The sequence below is a fragment of the Monodon monoceros genome, unplaced genomic scaffold, assembly GCF_005190385.1.
Source record: "Monodon monoceros isolate NGI ecotype Baffin Bay Population unplaced genomic scaffold, NGI_Narwhal_1 Super_Scaffold_18, whole genome shotgun sequence".
Lineage (NCBI taxonomy): Eukaryota > Metazoa > Chordata > Mammalia > Artiodactyla > Monodontidae > Monodon > Monodon monoceros.
The window spans coordinates 23720035-23736483 of record NW_021703774.1 but is presented as its reverse complement, the minus strand read 5'-3'; the positions used below and the strand labels follow the sequence as shown (position 1 = coordinate 23736483).

General features: G+C 33.9%; 1 protein-coding gene across 9 annotated transcripts in view; it reads left to right on the top strand.

The window, feature by feature from the left end:
* Positions 1-16449, top strand: part of CDC42BPA (CDC42 binding protein kinase alpha) — a 326424-nt gene that overhangs the window by 191287 nt on the left and 118688 nt on the right. For all 9 annotated transcript variants that reach the window (XM_029230868.1, XM_029230867.1, XM_029230860.1 and 6 more), the window contains one exon: positions 11102-11235. In XM_029230868.1, coding sequence (XP_029086701.1) covers positions 11102-11235 — 134 coding nt within the window. The remainder of the gene's footprint in view (positions 1-11101; positions 11236-16449) is intronic.

Genomic DNA, 16449 nt, shown 5'->3' with positions numbered 1-16449 from the left:
AAACAGGTGGAGAGGGCTCATTGCCTGATCAGTGGAGTCTTACTGACTGTTAGGTCTTTGGTTTGTTCTGTGGGTGAAATGGGAGCCTTCTGCAGGGTTTAGAGGCATCACATGATCTCAGTAAGAGTAAGGGGAGAGAGAGAGAGAAGGTACTATTTTAGCTAGAATAGTCAGACCTCTCTAGAAAGGTAGTTTTAGGCCAAAATGAGTGAAGAAAAGAAGGATCTAACCCAGTGTCTTTTACGAAAAGTATTATTTAAAATGCAATATTAAGGCACGTGGAGATTTTAAATTTGAGCATAATTTATGCTGTTCTATTTTTTTAAGTGGCTGTCCTCCTAATAAACATCTCTTTATCAAATTTCTGTAGCTTTATCTTTTTAAAACTAAGTTAGATTAGGAATATGATAAGTAGAATCATTTACTTTGCTTTGATATCAACACTAAAACATTATCAGTGGCACTGAATGTATTTGAGTTTTTTGGCACTAAAAAAGCAGTGAGACACAAGACACAACTAGGATGTTTAGTGATCCATATCACTTCAAAGAAGTGATATGGATTCGGAAAAACCTATTTACATAAGTCTATCGCACTTATATGTTCTAGGAGGGATTTTTGGTTTTTCGTTTTGTTTGTTTGTTTTTAAGATTCCTTGGGAGTTTCTGTGCTGACCATCATGCATCTGCAAATAGGAACAATTTTCTTTTGCCCTTTCTGATCTGGATGTTTTGGGTTTTTTTCCCCTTATTTCACTGGCTAGAACTTGCAGTACTTTGTTGAAGAAGAGTGTTGAGAACAGACATCCTGGTTTTCTTTCCTATCTTAGAGGGAAAGTATTAAGTCTTTCACCTTTAATTGTAATATTAACTGTAGGCCTTTTATAGATACTCTCATCAATTTAGAAGCTCTCCTCTATTTCTGTGTTTCTAAGGGTTTTATCATGAATGGGTTTGAATTTTGTCAAATATTTTTTCTGCACTGAATGATATGAACATGTGTGGTTTTTTTTTTTCTTTAGTTAACCTGTTAATATGGTGGATTAAATTGGTTGATTTTGAAATATTGAATCATTGGAATATGCACATGCCTGGTCATGGTGTATAATTAGTTTTATATATTAATTCTATTTCCACTGTTTTGTTCAGGAATTTTTAATCTGTATACATGAGAGATACTCATCTTTGTTGTATTTTTCTTTTTTTTTTTTTTGTACTGCCTTTGCCTGGGTTTTTAGTTTGTTTTCTTCTTTTGTTTTTTGGCTTTTTAATGAGATATGATTGACACGTAACATTATCTTAGTTTCAGGTGTACAACATAATGATTCAATATTTGTATATATTGTGAAATAGTCACCTTAGTAAGATTAGTTAACTTCCATCACCGCATATAGTCATAAATTCTTTTTTCTCGTGATGAGGACTTGTAAGATCTATTCTCTTAGCAACTTTCAAATATACAATACAGTATTATTAACTGTAATAATAGCACCACGTTGTACATTACATCCCCAGTATTTATTTATTATATAACTGGAAGTTTGTACCTTTTGACCATCTTCTTTAACCCACCCTGCACCCCCGTCTCTTGCAACCACCAGTCTTCTCTATATCTGTGAGTTCAGTTTGTTGTTATTGTTGTTTTTGTTTTAGATTCCACATGTGAGATCTTACTGTATTTGTCTTTCTCTGTCTGATTTATTTCACTTAGCACAGTGCCCTCAAGATCCAATCCATATTGTCACATATGGAAAGATTTATTTTTGTGGCTGAAAAGTATTCTATTGTATATATACAATTCCAGAAGTGGAATTTCTGGATCATATGGTAGTTCTATTTTTAATTTTTTGAGGACTCTCCATACTGTTTTCCATAGTAGCTGCACCAATTTACATTCTCACTAATAGTACACAAGGGTTCCCTTTTTTACCACATCTTTGCCAACACTTTTTATTTCTTATCTTTTGGATGAAAACCATTTTAACAGGTGCGAGATAATGTTTCATTTTGGTTTTGATCTACATTTCCTTGATAATTAGTGATGTTGAGCACCTTTTCATGTTGGCCATTTATATGTCTTCTTTAGAAAAATGTCTATTCAGCTCCTCTGCCCATTTTTTGATAGGATTGTTTGTTTCTTTGCCATTGAGTTTATGAGTTCTTTGTACATTTTCTGTATCAACTTGTTGATCTTAAAAGTAAAAGTCAGTTTTTTTACCAGAAAAAAATGGGTTTATTTGGGAATAGCAGAGAATTGCAGTTTGGGACAAGCAAGCCATGGCAAAAATCATAGGCAAGTTTAACAAACAAAGTGAGGAACCTTTTATAGAGAAAAATGAGGAAGTCAGGAAAGGTCGTTTTGAATGAAAGTCCTTTGGAGAAAAGTGAGAGTTCAGGGTGAAGATGGTTTCTCATTGGCTTAGTTCCTGGGGTAGTTGATTTCTTATAGGAGATGTGATGTACTGTCTTTCCTGTTGGGGCCTGTAATTGATGATTCCATTCTTGGAACTGTAATTGACAGTTCTTCCTATAATTGATGAAGAGAGTTACTGTGTGAGAGTTCCCCCTTCTGGCCCCCCAACTCCATTTTAGTGAGACTTCCCTTTATTAACTTTCACAAACACCTTGTCAAATATTTGTTGATTTGCAAACATTTTCTCCCTTTCCATATGTTGCTTTTTAATTTTGTCTATGGTTTCCTCTGCTGTGCAGAAGCTTTTTAATTTGATGTAGTCCCATTTGTTGATTTTTGCTTTTGGCTGTGGTATCAGTGTAATGCTGGGCTCATAAAATGAGTTTGAGAGTATTCCCTCTTTTATTTTTTGAAAGAGTTTGAGAAGGATTGATATAAATATCCTTATTATTTTTTTTAGTTGCTTGAAGTGTAAAGTTAGGTGTCTGAGGGTTGTTTTTCTTTGTTTTGTTTTTTTACCGTAGGTGTTTATTGCCATGAACTTCCTTCTTAGAACTGCTTTTGCTGCATTCCAAAAGTTTTGGTATATTTTTTCCATTTTTGTTTGTTTCAAGATTTTTTGAAATTTCCCTTTTAATTTCTTTTTGACCCGCTGGTTACTAATGTGTTAATTTCCACATTTCTGTGAATTTTTCCAGTCTTTCCCGTTATTGGTTTCTAGTGTTATACCTTTGTGGTTGGAAAAGATCCTTGGTATGATTTCATTCTTTCTAAATTTGTTAAGACTTGTTTTGTAACCTAACTTGATGTATCCTGAAGAATGTTCCATGTGTGTTTGAGAAGAATGTATGTTGTGCTGCTGTTGGATGGAATGTTTTGTATATATCTGTTAGATCCATCTGCTCTGAAGTATAGGTTATGTCCAATGTTTCCTTATCAATTTTCTGTCTAGATAATGTATCCATTGTTGAAAGTATAATATTGAAGTCCCTTACTATTATTGTGTTGTTGTCTATTTCTCTCTTCAGATATGTTGTATTTACTTAATATATTTAGGCACTACAATGTTGGGGTCATAAAAATTTTTAATAGTTATATCCTCTTGATGAATTGACCCCTTTATTATTATATAATAAACTTTTTTTTGTCTCTTGTTCTTATTTTTGACTTAACCTCTCTTTTGTCTGATAAAAGTGTAGCTACCCTTATTCTCTTTTGGTTTCCATTTGTATGGAATATCTTTTTCCATCCCTTGATTTTGAGCCTATGTGTGTCCTTAAAGCTGAAGTGAGTCTTATAGGCAGCATGTAATTGGGTATTGTTTTTTTAATCCATTCAGCCACTTGAGGTCTTTATTGGAAAATTTAATCCATTTATATTTAAAATAATTATTGAGTAGGTATGGATTTACTAATGTCATCTTATTGTTTTCTGGCTGTTTTACAGTTCCTTTGTTCATTTCTTCCTCTCTTACTGACTTCATTTGTGAATTGATGATTTTCCATAGTGGTGCTTTGATTTCCTTCTCTTTCGTGTTATCTACTGAAGGTTTTTGCTTTGTGGTTACTGTGAGGCATACATAAAATATAACAGTCTATTTTATGTTGATGACAATTGTTTATTCTTCCTGTTTATTATATAATTGTTTCAATTATTTCCTCTTCAGATGTTTGAGAAGCACATCAGACAAGGTTATAATGTTTCCTTAAACCATGAAGTATAATTTAGAAAGCTTAAGGGGGGAAAAATGTTCTATTTACCCATATTCTTACATGATGCTCTTTCTTCCTTCCTGATATTACTGAGTTCCTTGTTTTGTTGTTTGCTTTGTGTTCAGAGAACTTACTTGAGCCATTTTTAAAAGGTAGGTCGGTCTGCTACCAACAAATTCTCTTCATTTTTCTTAATCTGAGAATGTCCTGATTTTCCCTTTATTCCTAAAGAATATTTTGCTGGACATAGGAGCCTGGATTGATAGTTCTTTTGTTTTAGCATCTGAAAAATACTGTGCTGCTTCCTTTCAGTTTCATGTTTTCTGAGGTGAAATTCACTGCCATTCTGAGTATTTTTCCCCCTATGCAAGAAGTTTTCTCTGGCTGCTTGCAAGTTTTTTCTGTAGTATTCTGATGTTTAATGGTGTGTTTTGGCATGGATTTCTTTGGGTTTATTCTGTTTGGTGTTTGTTCATCTTCTTGAATCTGTAGGTCTATGTGTCTTGGCCATATTTTGGAATTTTTTTAGACCCTATTTTTCTAAGTACTTTTACAGACCTGCCTATTTTCTCTTCTCCTTCTGGGACTCTGATGATGTGAGTGTAAGATCTTTTGTAAATCATCACACAAGCCCCTGAGGCTCTGTTCATTTTTGTTTCCATTCTGTTTTTTCTTTCCTGTTATTCAGATTGGTTAATTTCTATTGTTATACCTTCCAGTTCACTGATCCCTCTGATCCCTCCTTTGTGCTGCTGAATCTATCTACCAATATTTTTATTTTATTAATTTATAAAATTCCCATTTTGTTCTTTGTTAATCTTCCATTTCTTTGCTGAGACTTTCTGTATCTTTGTTCAGGTCTTCTACTTATTCATTTGTTTCTAATATGTTTATAATTGCTCATTGAAGCATTTTTATTATAGCTGTGTTAATATCTTGTCAGATTATTCTGACATCTCTGTTATTTTGGTGTCAGCATCTACTGATTTCCTTTTCTCATTCAAGTTGAGATTTTTCTAGTTCTTGGTAGGATGAGTGATTTTTGATGAATGACTCTGGATCTTATTTAAACCTTCCATTTTAGCTGGTTTTTCCTGACACCATTCCAGCAGTGGGAAGGGGATTGCCATCTCCTTACTGCCAGGTTGAGGTAGAAATCCAGTTTCCCCACTTGACCTCCCTTGACACCCAAGGAAGGGCTCCTTGTTATTCTTGGAAGGGAATGGGAGTTCCAGCCCCCTGACTCATTTCCACTGACACTGTGACAGGGGTGGCCTTATTACTGCTGGGCAATGGTGAAAGTTCTTACTCTTTTCTGATACCACCCCAATGGGGAGAAGGGGGAGATCCTCATTAATGCTGGGTGGAGATGGAAGTCCTGGTTCCCCATGTGGTCTCCACTGACACTGTGTGTGGGGAGGGGCTTGTTACCAGCCAAGGGGGTTGAAAATCCTGGCCCCCCTTCTCTAATTACCCTTGTGGTGTGTTTGGGCACTTCATTAAAACCTCATGTGATTGGAAATCTAGTTCCTCACTTGTCTTTCGCTGACACAGGTGGTCATCAGGCCACAGTGTTTTCTGTGGTGTTTAACTTGAGCAGAGTGGTTATTTTCTAAAACTTTTCTGTCTTGCTAGTTTGCCCTCTTCTTGGTTCTTTGGCTAGAAAGAGTAGCCTTGTTCAAGCTTTTGTTCTCTGCTTCTGTTGGCATTTCTGCGTTGCTGGCTTCTTCAGCTCTAAGTCTGTGAAATAAGAACCAAAAAGAAAACCCAGGGAACTTACAGTAGTTTCAATGTTCCTGACACACTGTGTCAGATTCCCTTGTCCCTGGCCAGTCATCCTTTTTCTCTCCAATTTCAGACTTCTTAGTTTATTTTACGTATAATGTCCAGCTTTTAAAATATAAATCTGATCCCATCACAGCTTCAACATACATACTTAAATGTTTTCAGAGGATCCCCGTTGCCTCTGGGATAAAATTAAAATTTCTCAATTCTAATTACAGGGTCCTTCATTATCTTGCATGTATTTTCCTCTCTAGGTTTGTCTTTTGTTATTACTCCCTCACCCACTGATCCCAGCCATGGTGAACTACTTTTAGTTTCACCTAATCACCTCCAGGTTTTACACATATTTGGTTGTTGTTTTCTTATGTAGTCTTCTTTTTTTTCACCCCCAGTTCATTCATTTTTTTCATCCATCCATCTGTCCATCCATCCATCTATCCGTCTAAACATCTATTTCTTTCTTTCTTTCTTTTTGCTTGTTTGTTTGCTGGAAACACTCTTCACCTGGTGAATTTTTACTTCTCTATAAAACTTTTCACCACTGACACATTTTTAAAATTTTATGTTGCTTTACTTCCCTTGCCTTACCACTAGACTATAAGCTCCTTGAAAACAGGGACTTTGAGTATTTTATTCATTGATACCGGAGTGCCTATAATGATGCTTGCCACATAAAAACCCCTAAATCAGTATTTGTTGATGAATGAGTGAATGAACAACTAAATGAAACCTCACTCTTGGAAATCTCTGACCACTTCCTAATGTATCTTCCTACATTGTGTCTTTACAGGCAATCCCCAACACACTCACATCCCTTACATACAAATAAATGGTCCCTGGCGTCACCTGAATTGGGGAAATTGATTACCATTAAATTATTCGTTGAAATGCCCTTCCTTTACTTTATTCCTACCTTCTCCCTAAAGTCAGTGCTTATAGGATTACTCTACTCATTATTTTTTATCATCTCCCAGAGGTGGAATAGAATCAGCGAAAATAATGTTGTAAGAAAGGCTATATCCCTCTTTTTAGTATTCTTCCTTCGCAAGCACCGTTTTCCTGGTCACGTGTTAGTCCCAGTGATACTCCTCTAGATTTTATTCCATCTCCTCAATATCATTCATTAATTCATTTTTTAATCTTTTTTTTCCTCTTTATTGGAGTATAATTGCTTTACAATGGTGTGTTAGTTTCTGCTTTATAACGAAGTGAATCAGTTATACATATACATATGTTCCCATATCTCTTCCCTCTTGCGTCTCCCTCCCTCCCACCCTCCCTATCCCACCCCTCTAGGTGGTCACAAAGCACCAAGTTGATCTCCCTGTGCTATGTGGCTGCTTCCCACTAGCGATCTATTTTACATTTGGTACTGTATATATGTCCATGCCACTCTCTCACTTTGTCACAGCTTACCCTTCCCCCTCCCCATATCCTCAAGTCCCTTCTCTAGTAGGTCTGTACATAATATTAAAATGATCATTTTAACCATTTTTCAATGTACAGTTCAGTGACGCTAAGCACATTCACAATGCTGTACAACCATCTCCACCATCCATCTCTACTTTACCCATTAAACAATAACTCATATTCCTCCCACCCACTAGTCCCTGGCATCCACCATGCTACTTTCTGTTTCTTAGAATCTGACTACTCTAGGAACTTCATATAAATGGAATCATAAAATATTTGTCCTTTTGTGACTGACTTATTTCGCTTAGCATAGTGTATTCAAGGTTCATCCATGTTATAGCATGTGTGTCAGAATTTCCTACCTTAATACAATCTTCCTCGGTATGTATATACCATATTTTTTTTATCCATTTATTTATAAATGGACTCTTGGGTTGCTTCCACCTTTTGTTTATTGTGAATAATAATGCTGCTCTGAACATGACTGTACAAATATCTGTTCAAGTCCCTGCTTTCTCTTCTTTTGGGTGTATAATAAGAAGTGGAATTCCTGAATTATATGGTAATTCTGTGTTTAATTTTTTAGGAATTGCATACAGTACCTCAAGGGTTATGGTTTGCACCTCTGTGTACTGTCTGTGTCCCTCCAACTCTACACTGAAACCACCCTTTCTCTGTCTCCCTCTGTCCCCTTTCTCTCTCTTTGTGTCTCTGTCTCTTTCTCCCTCACACACACAAACACACATGTAAGTAAAGGAGAAAAATAGTGAATGGAGGGGAAGATAATAGGGAAATCTGTTTTCCTTCATCATGGTTAGAAGTAAAATCTCTTCACATCAGAAGAGTTATGGATTATTTGAGAGATAAGATCATAATGGTAAAGCTGTGGCACTGCTCTTGTGCATCAGAGAGAGAGGTGCTTTGATTGTTCTGTCAACCTGCTTCTGACTCCAGCCTCAGTCCCTCTGTAGTTTATCAGTGTTCCGCTGTGAGTGCCACTGTAGTCATGCCCTTCTCTTAATTCCTATATCATCCATATAACCTGCCATACTATTTGTATTTGATTTTCTCCTTTATGATTTAAAGAGTGTTACTCTTGTCTTCCTATCTCCTTCAAGACAGAGACCGTATTTTATATTTCTCTTATATACCACACAGTGCAAAGAAAATTCCTGTGTATTGTGCCCTCCTTAAATCCTTATTACTAACAGATTGAGTTTCAGGATTCTACTAGCAGCAGTGAGTTAAGAACCATTTCGTTGCTATGAGCTAATCTCACTTCCCTAGTACTGCTTTTCAATTTAATCCCTAAAATAGTTTTTAATAACTTCATCTAAATGTTTTGGCTAGTCATGTTGCCATATATTTAATAGATATTTTTGATAGTCTTTGAGGATTTCTTTCAAAATTTTAATCGAATTTGCTATTTGTTGTAGTGAAAGTGAAGGCTCTTCTGCCTGAGCCATTTTATAGTAGTTGGCCAAAGTTCAATACATTCTGAATTTTTCTTGATTGGGGGTTTTTATCTTTGGCGATACAAAATTCTGTGTATTCCAAATTACAAGTGCTATACTTTTCTCCATATTAGAGGGTTTTATAAGTAATTGGCTGGGTTTGTCTTCTCCAACTTCTTTAGCCAGTACATTTCCTCATGTACTTCTCCTAATTTACCTGTTGTTGTTGTTTGAATGAATATTTTGAGTTTTTTAGGCATTTTTAAAGTGTCTGAAATATGAGTCATGAAAATCTGACATGTATTTTGTATTATCTACTTAACAACTCCATGGCAAAGCTGCCAACATGAAATGGCTGGGATAAAACTAAAATTTAACCTATATTGAAATAAAACAATAAAAACATTCTTAAAGACTGTTGAAGCTATCACGTTTAATACATTTTGCTGTAAACTTTATATGATGCAGACATTTTATGAAATATTGATACTTTTTTTGTTTCTAACAGAGCAGTTTAGATAAATGGATGACTCAATAATTTGCAAAAAATTTTAACATGCTAGGGAAGAACTTTTCAAAGTAGAAGAAAGGAAGTGAGCATTCTCAGAAGGCATTACTAAATGTACCATGTTACTTACTACTCTAGATTGATATACCTTAGCCATAAAATTTGTTTAAAATGACCCCAGAAATGATAGAAATCAGCTGTGTCACATACTAAATTTTGACTCCAAGTTATTAGAAATAACAAACTAAATTATACCTACTTTACAAATCATTGAAATCCTGAAGATGCTGAAAAGTTAAAATAACAACAAAAAAAATTTAAAGATGTTTAAAAGAAATTAGTATAAACAGAAAAATTCCCACATGAAATGCTGAAATTTGAGAAAATGATAAGATGTAATTTTCTGAATATAAGACTAAATACCTTGTGATCCTTAAGATTAAACATCCATTGATATTTTTTATTGTTCTTCAAGGAAAACAATACATACTATTAAGACAAAATGAAAACTAATTAAATGCAACTTTGCAGATATTTTCAAAATTGCTAAAAACTAATACCTAATATAGATAAGCTTTTAATAAATCTGTACGTTTAGGGCACTGAATATTAGTAAATTATTTTATTTAAGGAATCTAGAACCAGTTAGTGTGTAATACATGGATACATTTAAGTTACTTCTTGACTACAGGACTTGTCTATACAAATGAAATGCTCTTTTCAATAAACTAACGTATTATAAACACTTCTTCATTTATTGGAAGCATCAAACTCAACAGTGTGCAATACTCTGTGCATTTGTTCCCAGCCTTTAATTTGCGAATGAGCCACCTGAGGATCTTGTTAAAATATAGATTCTGATTCATTAGGTCTGGGGTGCGGCCTGAGGATCTGCGTTTCTGACAAGCTCCCAGAGGATGCTAATGCTACTTCTCTGGGGATGACACTCAGAGTAACAAGGCTGTAAAGAATAGAAAATATCCAGAACAAAATTAACAATGAATGTGTTTAGATTTCTCTGTTTTCACTGGCTTCAGTTCTTTAATTTGCTAATTTACTTTTGATGCCAGGGATATTTCATATCAATTTATTAAATTTTATTTAAGCATATGTTAAGATTAATAATTTTATTTTATTTTATAATAACTCTTCTGAACTTATAATGTTATACATCACTTGATTACATTACTTTTTAAGCTGGAGAGGTTGTTGTAAGACTGGTGGGCTGTAGTTAGCTCTGATACTCATTTAGCAATGTGACCTTAGGCAAGTTACTCAACTCCCTGAGCCTATTTCAAATATTTTCTTTTAGAAATCAGAGTTTATTCTTCAAATCACCACTAGTGAAACCAGGCGGGGTGATCTGGAACCACAACGTTACAAGCAAAACCATCATCATACAATAATTTGAGTAGTATCAGCAGAAGAATGCTAACTAACAGTAGAGGAAAACTTATCTATTTTGTTTGATTGGTCGTGTTCTTTTTTGTTAGTTTTAAGTTTTCAATTGGTTCTGAAGATACTGTTTTTTGGAATTATGGTCTTTTTTTTCTAATAGATATGAAGGCATTTTTGCACATAAATTCTGTGCAAAACTTTGCACTTAAAATTTGTTCTTCATCCTGGCATTGCCTATAAACCATCTTTACAGTGAACTGATAAGCACTTAATTTTCATGAGTCGGTGGCATGTGGTGTTGATAAGCTGAATACCAATTTCAAAATACTTTATTTTTTAAAATTTAGTTGCTTTAAACCTTGGTTTTGAGTATTTACTTTTATGCAAATAGTAAAAGAAACATTGTTTCCTGTTTTTAGAATCAAGTCACTTGGAACAGCAACTTGAAGAAGCTAATTCTGTGAGGCGAGAACTAGATGATGCTTTTAGACAAATCAAGGCTTATGAAAAACAAATCAAAACATTACAGCAAGAAAGGGAAGAATTAAATAAGGTAAAAATACATAGATAGATTGTTAAAGCCTTTTCTGAATTCTTAATCTTGTTTAATTTGTATACTGAAAGCATTCATAAGGAATTACAATAATATATAGTATACTTAGTCTGTAAAAAGATGGTTTAAAAATTTAAGAATTATTTTGGTGTATGACATTTGATGAATGGCTAGTTATGAAGAAACTTCTAAATTTTCGAGGCTTCAAAGTTCAGAATCTTTTGTTCTTTTGGAGAGTTAATAATCAAAGGACTTGATTAAAAGTAAATGTTATTGAAAAAGAAATATTATGAAGAAGTGAGAGAATAGTAAAAATCTGTTTAGTGTCTATGGAAGAATGAAAAATACAGGCATATTTTCATTGTGACTTGCTAATATGAATGTTCTTTAAAGATTATGATAGAAAATTTCTTTAATTCTTTAATCATTTTCTTAGATGTCAGTTTATCTTTCAAAGCATGGATGAATAAGCTGAAGTTACTTTAAGAACTTTGTGAACATGTAAATATTACTATAAACATCAACAAAATTTGTTAATAGCTAGGACACAGTAACACAGTCCAATAGGATATATAATATTCGAGCACTAGAGAAAAATAATTTACATAAATGATACGCTGTGTGTACTTTGCCTTTCATTAACAGATTTTAGAATGTTGGAATTAATACTAGCCAATGCAAAAAAGAAAGGAGTGGTTTATGGCATAGTATAAATTGTATTCAATGATGTTGTATATAATTCATTGATAAAACAGATGAAGTCCTTCTGGGGAAGACTTATAAGTCTTGCTGCCTGTAAAGAAATGGAGGTAATTAAAAATAAAACAAATAACCTTTTGCCAATGAAGCTAATCAAAAAGATTAACAGAGAAAGCTATGAAGGTCAAAGTGAATTAGATTAGGTATATTTTTACTTTTTTCTTGATGCGCTTTCAAGCAGTGTTTTGTATAGATTCATTTATATTCATGGTCAATTTAATAATATTTGGAATTTATAACAGACATCCTATTTGTTTTAATAATATTATATTAATAGTTACTATTATGTATTTAAAGGTAGGATTACTCATCCAAACTTGGTTAACATAATAAGGATGAGCATCTGATATCTAGATTTATAGTAACAGGTACTTGGCCAATTTTTAATAAGTTTTAATATTAAAAATCCTTTCAGTATATTTTGAGAAGAGAGTAGTACTGAAATGAAACACATCATACTGATAAAGAATTTTAAATGATTTGCCTGATATCCTACAGGCAGCAGATATTCTTTTCAAGATTTTTTTCATTTGATGCATATAAAAAATAAATGTACCATTATATAAGTTTTGACGCAAATAATAAAATGAACCAAACATCCAACTTAAGAAATAGAGCGTTACCTATTTTGTGACATAGCCCTGGGTAGTCATTTCCTATTCCTTTCTCATCACTTCCCTGACAATGGTAATCACTGTTCTGAATTTTATGTTAATCATTCCCTTACTTAAAAAATTTTTATCACATATTAGTGTATCTCTAAACAGTATATTAGTGTTGGCTTTTTTTGAGCTTTGTAAAATGGTATATGCAATCTTTTGCAATTTGCTTTTTTCACTCAACGTTGTTTCTAAGATTTGTCTGTATAGCTGTTGATCATTTATTTAGTTGCTATAAAATACACCATTATGTCAGCACCCACAATTTACTTATCTAATTTTTTGTTTGCAGACATTTAGGTTGCTTATAATTAATAGCTACTATACATGATGCTGCTATGATCATTCTTGAACATATATCCAGACACACACACACAAAGACGAATAGAATAATTGGGTCATACGCGATGGAAATATTGTATTTTTTATGATGATGTCAAATCATTTTCCACTGCTTCTACCAGTTTATACTCCTACCGATAGTGTACAGGAGTTTTTACATTCAACAGTACTTTATATTACTAGATATATTATTTTTGGCCAACCTAATCTAAGTTGACATTTTAGGTCTAAAATGATGTTTTAGTATGGTCTTAATCTGCATTCTCTAATTACTAATGAGGCTGAGTATCCTCACACATGTCCATTTATCATTTATATTTCTTCTTTTGTGAAATGCTTCTTAATATACTTTATACATTTTTCTGTTGGGTTGTTTGTCTTTTCCTTATTGGTTTGTAAGAATGTTCTGGACATGCTAATCTTTTATCGATTATGTATGTTACAGATATCTCCCAGGTGGTGGCTTGTCTTTTCATTTTGTTTATGGGAGCTTTTGACTAACAAAAGTTTTTAGTCTTAATGTAGTCAAATTTATCAGTCTTCATTTTTACGATTATTGCATTTGCTGGCTTATGTAAGAAATCTGAGGTAAAAAACAATTCTCCTAAATTTTTATCTTGAAGTTTCTAAGTTTGGTTTTCATATTTAAATTTTTAATGCATCAGAAATTTATTTTTGTGTATCATATAAGGATCCAATTTCACTTTTTCCCATATGGCTAGCCAGTTGTTCATTTACTAAATAGGCCCTCCTTCCCTTAGTGATGTGCAGTGTCACCTCTGTCATATATTAAATTTCCATTTATGCATGGGGTCTATATCTCAACTCTCTATTCCTTGAAAACTGTGATGGGATTTTGATTAAAACTGCGTTAAATCCATAGAGCAATTTCAAGAGAATTGACATCATTATAACATTGAGTCTTTACGTTCTTATCCATGTTTATTAGTATCATTCTAAATGCACACAAGATTTCAAGAGCAAGGAAAGATGATTACGATTTACATTCAGAAAAGCAAAACAAGACATAAACCAGGTGGCTTTCCTGTATGCCCGTCTTACCCTTTAGGGCAACACAATGAGAGCTGGTTGGATAAAACCCTACACATATGGAGACTGTATGGTAGAGAAAGAGCCCCGAAATAGTGAATCAGGGTGTTTACATAGAGGAGAGAGGCAGATGCTTCCTGCTTCCCCTCTATCTCTACCCACCTTTCTGCGGGTCTCCTTGGAAACCTTAAGAGAAGGATCTAGGACTCTTTGGAATATAAGTAAGTCACTCTGGTGGAAAGATGTGTCCAAGTCTCCAGCTCTATAAAGAGATTTTCTCCTTGGTACAAGCTCTTATCTCTCTCTCCAACCCTCCTTGAAATGTAAACATATAAGTCCACGAGTTAAATCTCTTTGGAGTTTTCTCACTACGTATCTTAATTAGTCATAAATTACTTTACAAGGCTTGCTTTGAACTCATGTTCCAAGTTTCAGTAAAATTTGCTTAGAAAGGCCTAACTGTACAAAAACATAAAGTTATTTTCTCTGCAGTCCCACAGTCTTTTTATCCACAAACATGGTATGTCACTCTGTATCATTAAAGTATTTTAAAACGTTTCTCCATAAAATTCTATACAGGTCTTGTTTGCCTTTCCTTAAATTTATGATTGTAAGTTTTCATATTTTAAACGGTACCTTGAAAATTATACTTTCTTACTGATTCTGTTCTAGGAACATTGCTAAACCCTTATTAATTGTAATAATATATTTGAGATTCTTTGAGGTTTTATGAAATAATGACAGGTTTTTTTCTTTGTCTTTTGATTTTTTTTTTTTTTTTTTTTACTTTTCTTTCTTTCCTTGTCTTACTGTATAAGCTAGGACCTCAAAAACATTCAATAGAAGTGATGATAGCAGGCATCCCTATCTTATTCCTGATTTCTAAGAAAATAATAATGTTTTCTGTAAGTTTTTGGTAAATACTTTTTATCAGGTTAAGAAAATTATCTTCTATTCCTATTTTGCTAATCATTTTTATCAAAAATGGGTATTGACTTTATTAAATGTGCTTTTTTTGTACAGTATTGCAAGAAATTTCTAGAAATTTGTTAATATCTATTGATGGAGTTATATGATTGTTCTCCTTTAATAAATTGGTTTGGGGCTTCTGTGGTGGCGCAGTGGTTAAGAATCTGCCTGCCAATGCAGTGGACACGGGTTCGAGCCCTGGCCCGGGAAGATCCCACATGCCGCGGAGCACCTTAGCCCCTGTGCCACAACTGCTGAGCCTGTGCTCTAGAGCCCGTGAGCCACAACTACTGAAGCCCGCGCGCCTAGAGCCCATGCTCCGCAACAAGAGAAGCCACCGCAATGAGAAGCCCATGCACCTCAACGAAGAGTAGCCCCCACTCGCTTCAACTAGAGAAAGCCCGGGCACAGCAACAAAGACCCAACTCAGCCAAAAATAAATAAAAATAAATTGGTTTGATGACTTACATTTATAAACTTTTTCTAACGTTAAACCATTTTTACTTTTCTGGGTTAAAACTGAATTGCCCATGTATTGTCTCCTAAATATTAATATAATAATATAGGTAACAGTTATGTTGCATCTGTTCTAATAGTACTGTTTTAAGTGCTTTGCATTTATTAGCTCATTTAATCTTTTAAAGAACCCTGTGATTTATGTATTAGTAGTAGCAGCAGCAGCAGCAGCAGCAGTGGTAGTAGTGTTTTTATTTTATAAATGGTGAGATCCCACACAGAGAAGTTAGATACATTTGCTCAAGATCATAGGGCTAGAAAGTGGGGGAACTGGAATTTCAACACAGGGAGTTGAGTTCCAGAGTTCATGTTTACCCACTTTATATATCACTGACCTGATTTGCTAATGTCTTTGGGGTTTTTTAGGACTTTTTATTTGTTTTCTTCAATGAGATTGGCTTTTTTTTTCTCTCTCTTTTTTTTTTTCCTTTGGTATCAAGATTATACTGGTCTTATAGAGTTAGCTGAGTAGCACTGCCTCTTTTTCTGTTCTCTAGAGAAGTTTGTAAAAGAAGAATGTTTTGTTCCTTGAAACACATTGGAGGAATCATCTGTAAAACCATCTGAGTCTGGAGATTTTTTTTCCCACTTGGGGGGATGGGGGATTTTTTTTTAGCTATTGGTTTAGTTACTTTAATTGTTATAGGACTATTCAGGCATTCTATTTCTTCTTGAAACAGTTTTGCTAAATTTATTTTTATAGGAATTTGTTCATTTCTTAAGTTGAAAAATTTACTGGCATAAAATTTTTCATTGCATCCTTTTACCTTTTTTGATTTCTCCTAGATTTGTAGTTATAACCTCTCCTTCTTTCTTCATATTATTTCTTCGTGCATTTATTCTTGTTCCCTTGTTTGACCTCACCACATATTTAGTGAGATCAAAGAACAAGCTTTTGGCTTTGTTGATCTTCATTATT